Here is a 7,555-nt window from a genome sequence, read left to right as displayed (position 1 = left end):
ACATGATCAAAAACCTTAAACTCTACCCATTGTTTTATTAGTAGAATCATATTTTTAATTATTATTTTAAACTTATTGTACTGATATTATTAAACATATGTAATTATGGGGACCCAATTTTTTTAGTGTAAAAATAAATGACTACAAGTATAAAATCAAGGGTCCAGTAAAAATCAGTTACATTTTTTACAGCTTTATTGTCAAATAATTCACACATCATACCATTCAATAGTTCAATCATATTAAAAAGAGTTGTCCAAGCATCATCACAATTAATTTTAGAACATTTTCTTCTTTCTTGTGTTCATTGTTGTTAGCACCCTATTCCCCCAATCTATTCTGCCATACCCCAAGAAATCCTTAATCTAGTTATAGTCTCTATAGATTTTAACTATCCTAGATTTCATATACAGCGAAACATACCCCCAAACTCAACAAAAACAAGAACAAAAGTAACCGAGTGAAACAGAGTAAAACCCCAATGGAAAATAAAACAGAAAATATTTAAAACTAGGACACATTTAAAATGGGTCAGAAGGGAGCGTCACATTTTAACCTAACTGCATCTGCCCTCAGCCACTTTTCAATGCTCTCTGCACAACACATCCCTCGTCATGGTCAGTGGTTACATTTTAATTGAATATATATATATATATGAGGGTTTCAAAGGGCTCATGGGAAAGATGTAATTGAAACAAAATGGAATTTTCCCACGAGCTTTTTGAAGCCCCCTGTCCCTCCCCAGGGGACAGAGCAGTTAGCAAAGCAGTGTAGATGGTGTGTGTTACTTGTGTGAAAACACTGTAGCTTATGGTCAGAATAGCACTTACTTCATGGGGGCATGACTAGCATTTAGTGGTGTTGTTGTCCCTCTCATTGGGTGCTGATTCCTACCCCATTCTCAAAAGGCAGGACAGTGAATTTGCACCTGGTAACAAAACAGCCCCACTGTCCCCAAGTCTGTGTTAGTCGGGAGGTGGCTGTGGGCAAGGCTGCTGCTTGATTCCCCACAGGGTGCCCAGTGCAGGGTTAAAGGGTACCTGGCACCCAAAACCAAACTTACTGCCACCGAGTTGATGCCCCTCATAGCAAACCAATGGGACAGGGTAGAACTGCCTCTGGGAATTTCTGAGAATGCACCTCTCTTTTTTTTTAATTAAAGTATTTTATTGGGGGCTTGTTCTACTCTTATCACAACCCACACATGCATCCATTGTGTCAAGCACTTTTGTACATTTGTTTCCCTCATCATTCTCACACACACACAAAATGCACCTCTTTATGGGAATAGAAAACCTCATCTTTCTCCCTGGGAGTTGGCAGGTGCTTTCAAACTGCTGACCTTGTGGTTAGCCAGGCGCATCAAATGAGAGTCAGCACCTGCTGAACTGGACCCCAGTCCAGGGTGGAAGTTTTGAAAGAGACTATTTTCAAATGAAGTGGTGAGTGCCAAGCAACAGCTTTGTGTGCCCTGAGACACTGGTCACTATCAGTCTGGGGCCACGGTCACGCTGTGCCTCTCAGCGCCCACAGGAGGGCCTCTGAGCTGCCAGACTAACTCTTCTCAGGGAAAACGGCCACACTTTGGATTCCAGGAAAGCTGCGCCCTCGCCCCTGGGAAAGAAGATGCCTAGGGTGGTTTGTGGACCTGGCCATCTGGGCATCTTCATGGGAGAGGGCAGATATTTGGGCAAAAGAAATTAAGACATGATTCATTGCATTGTGCAGTTGTGCGCTTTGGGAATGACAACGGGGGTTCGTTTCGTACCGTGGTCCTGGAGGGTGCCAGGGGTGAATGCCGACGGGAAGGTAGCTCACGCATAGGAGGGGCGTGAGCGGAGCCTGCACTGCGGTAGGCTGGCACGGCGGTGGTTTCTCTGCAGAGTTCCCTGCGCTGGTGGACAGTCTCAGGGTCTCTGAAGAGGCGGGGCTTGTAGCCCGGTTAGGCGGGGCCCTTGGAGGACCATAGGGTCAATTCCGACTCAGAGGGACCCTGTAGGGCAGGGTAGAACTGCCCCGGTGTGTTTTGTAGACTGTAATGCTTCGAACTGCTGACCTTGCAGTTAGCCGCCAACGCATAACCCACTACACCTCCAGGGAAAGATGCTAATTGCTAGAAACATCACTAAAGCCATCGCCCCCCCATCCTACCCCATCCTGTCTCCCCTCCCCAAGGGGGAGTGGTGGACAGCAGTGCGCCCGCCCGGGTGCCTGCAAGTCCGTGGAGTCGAAGGCAGGTGGCGTCCAAGGATGGTTCATGGACGCCCCTGGCTGAAGTTTCCTTGCCCACTGAGCCCGGTCCACCAAACCCGGAATGGAGACACCTGGCAGCCGCGGGGAGGGGAAGGAGACCAGGCACCTGGTTCAGGCACGTCATGGTCCAGAAGAAGGAGTTCGAAGGACCCGTGGACCTGGGTATGCCCCCGAGACGGTGGGAGACAGGGGGCCCAAGGGGGCGGAGCTTGCATCTAAGGAGGTGGAGTCTATGGTGGGCGGGGCCATGTGATCACAAGAGGCGAGGCCTCAAGGGAGAGGTTGAACGCCACATTCTCGGTGTGGGCGGTCCCTGTGCGCACGGCTCCGTGCTGGGACTCTGGTAGGCGGAGCGTAAGGGGCCTTCGTGGGCGGGGTTTGTAGGGATTCTTCAAGTGGGCGGGGCCTGTGGCTTAATGTGGGTGGGGCCATGACTCAGGGAAGGGAACGCGGGTTGGGTTTACGTGGACGGAGCTCCTCCCCTGACGCGTCGGGTCTGGGCTGCGGTTTGGGGAGCTCGGGGGCGGGGCCTGCGGAGGGGCGTGAGCGGAGCCTGCACTGCGGTAGGCTGGCACGGCGGTGGTTTCTCTGCAGAGTTCCCTGCGCTGGTGGACAGTCTCAGGGTCTCTGAAGAGGCGGGGCTTGTAGCCCGGTTAGGCGGGGCCCTTGGAGGACTCTGGGCAGAGTGTGCGCCCCCAGGAGCCAATCTCTGCGGCGGCTGCACGGCGGAGGGGCTGATAGCACTGGCGGGCGGTGCCAAAGGGCGCAGGCCTCAGGCTGGGCGGAGCTGATGGCCCCAGGGGGCGGGGCAATCGTTCGGCGGGAATTCTCAGCTGGTAGGGGCGACTCTTTTGACAGCAGCCGGTGGGCGTGGCTCCGTTCCGAAGGCGGGGCTGATAACTCTGGAGTGTGTCAGGACCACGCCGCGATGGGCGGGGCCTGCGGAGCAGGGGCGGACCCGGGCTCACGCAGTCGCGGCGTGGGGGGTGGGGGACTTGTTCTGCCCTGGGAGGCAGTGTGTTTAGACCCGCAAGCAGCTCCGCATCTGGTGCTCATTACAAGATGACAAAGAGCGGCTCCAGGCCCCCTTCCCCACTCCCATCCTCCCCTCCAGTGGCCATGCATTAACTCCTTCCTGCCCTCGGGAGGTCCTGGATCCCTGGCTTGGGGTGGCGGCAGGGAATGATTCCCGTCCAGGCCGACTTTGTCACCCATTCCTCAATGCTGCGCAACTCCTTCCAGGACCCTGGCATCTGGGCTGCCTCCGGATCCTCACTCCCTGTTAGCAAACCTCCCTGGCGGCGCCTCCGAGGTTAAGGGCTTGGGCAGAGCTGGTCGAGGCGTCTGGTTTGAGTTAGGGAACGTGAGAGCTGGGGGCCTGGGCGGGGGGGGGGCGGTGCGCAGCGCTCCCTCCGCCCTCGTCCGCGGCCCCCTGGTTCTTCGGCAGCGCCGGCCCCTCCTCTCCTGGTCTCTTGAGGCCCAGCCCAAACCTTCCAGTCCCAGCCTGGCTCCTAAGGCCAGAGGGTGACTCTGGGAAGGCAAGGGGGTGCCCCTCCTCGCCAGTCCGGGTGGTCGTGACGGCCCTGCCCCGTCTTAATTAGAGGCCCAGAGAGACTGCAACTGAAAAATTACAGGGGTGGCAGGAACCAGCGCCTCCCCCGCCCCGGTCTGCCTCGATTCCCAAGACTGTGCGTCCGGGCTGGGGAGGGAAGCTGCCGGGTCCCCCCAGGCTGGCTCTTTGAGCACCCCCTCCTCTTCCAGTTCTCTGGACACCTCAGCCCGGAGCAGCCTGAACTCTGACTCAGCTGAGGTCTCCCAGGCTCTCTCTATCCCCCGCCACTTCCAGCACACCCCGAGGAGAGCAAAGTGTGCCCCAGAGGGGAGGTGGAGGTGGGTGCCCACACTAGGGCATTTATTCTGGGTTCTCTGCTCCCTGCACCCCACCCCTTTTCAGGAGCAGGAGGTGGAGGCTTCCAGGTTCCCATGGGGCATAGCCACATCCTCCGTGTCTGAATCCCTGCCTCCACTACCGGGCATCTGCAGAGATGGGGAGACAGGTCCCAGAAGCCACTATGGCCCCTCATGCCCCCATCATCCCCAGGTCCAGAGCCCGTCTTTGGCCTCTAAACCCCAGTTTGACTGCAGGCCCTTATTCCAGAACCTCCCCCAGATTTATCTCCACCTTTTGGGGGGTCTGGTAAAATTTTTAAAAAGAAGAGATACTGGATTGTGCCCATGCCAAAACTGCCCCTGGGCTCACAACGTGACCTTGGGCAACACTATGCAGCTGGCTTCTATTCTCCCAAGAATCTCTGAAGCATTCCGTCCCCTAAAGGGTCTTACCTTCCCTCCTTAGGGACCAGCCACACGCCTTCCTCAGTCCCTTCCCTCGGGCATCATTGGGGCCAGGAGCTTTGGGTGAGGTTCGCACCCCATTTATTGGAGAAGACCCATCACCCACCCCCTGAGGTCTTGGGGCCTTAGCCTCTCTTCTTTCGCGAGCAAGGGGCCGGGAGCAGAGCTCCTTGGAATCAAGTTCTTGCTGATGGAGAGCAACGTGTGGCTGGGCGGGGTGAGCAGGCAGCCCTCTGTCCGGCTGGGTGGCCCCCATGGGTCCCTGGTGCAGCCTCAGCCATGTGTTCAGAGCATACTCTTCCTCCAGCCCTGCAGAGGGTGGCTGTACCCCATCACACGCTGGTTCTGCAGGTCGGCACCCCTGGGAGACTGCCCCGGGGGGGCATGGGTTCCGTTGAGTTCTTGACCCCGGCATGGGTGACCCAGCGGTAGCAGTCAGTGACACGCTTGTTAGGTGCATGGGCACCACAGCGGGTGCAGTACACAATGCCCAGTGCAAGTAGGACCACGGAGAAGACACACGTTGGCACCAGCAGGGCCACCAACAGCCACCGGTCATCCCTTAGGTTGTGACCGGCCAGACTGGCCTCCTCCAGGTCTGTAGGAGCTGCTGTGGGCAGCTGGAAGGCCAGCTTGGGGTCAGAGGTACCTTCTCTTGGGATATGGTGGGCTTTGGAATGGGGGTGTGACGGGCTAGTGGATGAGGTTAGGTTAGTGGAGCTTTGAGGGGGTAGGGAGGTGGAGAGGGCTGGGGGTTGGGTAGCAGCAGACACAGAGGGCACTGGGGGCCTGGGAGTGGTGACCAGAGGGGACTGAGCAGCTGGAGCAACAGCAAGCTGGGTGGTCTGGGCTCTGACCACCAGAAGATCAGGAGTTTGAGGGGGTTGATGGGCACTGGGGGTGATGACCAGAGGGGCCTGGTTATTGGGACTTGGAGGCAAATGTGTAGTGGTCTGGGTTTCAGTGACCTTGCTGTCTTGGGCCACAGGGAATTGGTGGGCAGGAGACAGTTCTGGATGTTTGGCAGAGATAATGGGGTGCTGGGGTGCAGGGGGCTGTGCTGAGTGAGTGGCAGAGCTAATGGGGATCTGGCGGGCAGGGAGCAGATCTGGATAGCTGGCTGAGATTCCAGGGAGTTGGTGGTCAGTGGACAAAGCTGGGTGTATGGTAGGGGTCCTGGGGGGCTGATGGGAAGAAGCCAGGGATGGGCGTGTGGCAGAGCGAATGGGGGGCCGGTGGGCAGGGAGCAGATCTGGATAGCTGGCTGAAATTCCAGGGTATTGGCTATTGGGGGACAAAGCGATTATGGGGGGCTGATGGGAAGACGCCAGGGATGGGCGTGTGGCAGAGAAAATGGGGGGCTGGGGTGCAGGAGCCCATGCTGAATGGGTTGCAGAGCTAATGGGGGTCTGGCGGGCAGGGAGCAGATCTGGATAGCTGGCTGAGATTCCAGGGAATTGGCGGTCAGGAGGCAAAGCTGGGTGCATGGCAGGGATCACAGGGGGCCAGGGGACAGGGGGCCGTGCTTGGCGCGTGGCAGAGATCCTGGGGGGCTGGGGAGCGGAAGGCAGTGCGGGGCGTGTGGCAGAGATCACCAGCGGCTGAGTGACAGGGAGCACAGCAGGGTGGAAGGAGATTCGGGGGGCACTGAGTGGGGGCGTCCAGCTGGGCTCTGGCTGGGGCCTCTGTGGTTCAGGTGCCCCTGGGAAACTGGGTCTGTCATCCGGGTGGAAGCCATTCAGTCCCGTGGGCTCCATCCATGGCATGTCTGGCATGGCGGTCCAGGCCCCATAAAAGGCCTCCCCAGCTTCATCTCTGTTCTCGTCCTCCTCCTCCTCTTCTTCCTCTTCCTCCTCCTCTTCTTCCTCTTCAACTCGCTGTAGCAGCTCCCCACCGACTTCATCCAGCAGCTCCTCCCCAAGCTCTGGAGAAGCCTGGGTTCCCATGGCACCCACAGGGCTGCAGCTGATCCTGTCTACCCCCAGCTGGTGGCCCTCGCTGCAGTAGCACGCGAAGCCCCCTAAGTGGTTGACACACATCTCCTGGCACACCCCTACAGTCAGGCACTCGTCCGTGTCCACGCAGCGGTGTGGGTCATCCTCAGCTGGCCGGTAACCCAGGTAACAGCGGCAGCTGTAGCCCTGTGGCCCTCCCAGCTCACACAGATGCTCGCAAGGGTCCTTGGCACATAGGTCCTCCTCGCAGCTGCGCCCATCGGCTGCCAGCTGGAAGCCCTTAGAGCAGCGGCAGGACAGGCTCCCGTCCTCCTCCTCCACGCACTGGTGCTCACAGCCCCCGTTGTCCCGGGCACAGCCGGTGTTGGCGCACAGCGGCGGACGCTGCGACCAGCCCACACCGCCCTCGGGCCGCTCTACACAGAGCAAGGAGGCGCCGCTGCCTGTCTCGCACTGCACCGAAGCCACGGAGCCGAAGGGCAGCCACTTGAAGGCGGTGGAGACCAGGTGGAAGGGCGTGGTGTAGACGATTGCCTCGGCTTGGCCCGCCTCCTCCTGGAGCGCAGGGCAGGCGTCTTTGAAGCCGAACTGGCACAGGTAACCATCGAGGGCCAGCGTGCACGAGCCCTCCAGCCAGCGGTGCGCGCCGCTCCACTCCAGGGCGACGCAGCGCTGGGCCCGGCAGGGCCCGTTCGAGGGCGGCAAGGCCCAGTTGGTGAAGGCCGTGAGCTGGTCGCCGGTGGTCCACGTGAAGCCGCGCAGGGGTCGCTGCGGTTGGCAATGCCGCGCCAGGCGCTGGAGCCCGATCCACAGCAGCTGGCTGGCGGGGCCCGCGCCCACCAGATTGTGCACTTTCTGCGCCTCCTTGTGAGTCCGCGGCGTGGCCAGGTTGCCCCCCAGCTTGCGGCAGGACTGCCAGGCCGCCAGGAAGCTGCTGCGCTGGGGGAAGAGCGCGTAGCAGCTGCTCCGGTCGCAGGCGGCGCGGGACTCGG

General features: G+C 58.8%; 1 protein-coding gene across 1 annotated transcript in view; it reads right to left on the bottom strand.

Moving 5' to 3' along the window:
- Window positions 1-4,693: 4,693 nt before the first annotated feature.
- The window catches only part of CD248 (CD248 molecule), a 4,915-nt gene continuing 2,053 nt past the window's right edge, over window positions 4,694-7,555 (bottom strand). The window contains exon 2 of the mRNA XM_045297158.1: window positions 4,694-7,550. Within this exon, the coding sequence (XP_045153093.1) occupies window positions 4,941-7,550 (2,610 nt within the window). The 3' untranslated portion in view covers window positions 4,694-4,940. The remainder of the gene's footprint in view (window positions 7,551-7,555) is intronic.

This window comes from Echinops telfairi, unplaced genomic scaffold (assembly GCF_000313985.2).
Source record: "Echinops telfairi isolate 266 unplaced genomic scaffold, ASM31398v2 ScPeMD7_7417;HRSCAF=8455, whole genome shotgun sequence".
NCBI lineage: Eukaryota > Metazoa > Chordata > Mammalia > Afrosoricida > Tenrecidae > Echinops > Echinops telfairi.
This window is presented reverse-complemented; position numbering and strand designations above follow the sequence as displayed.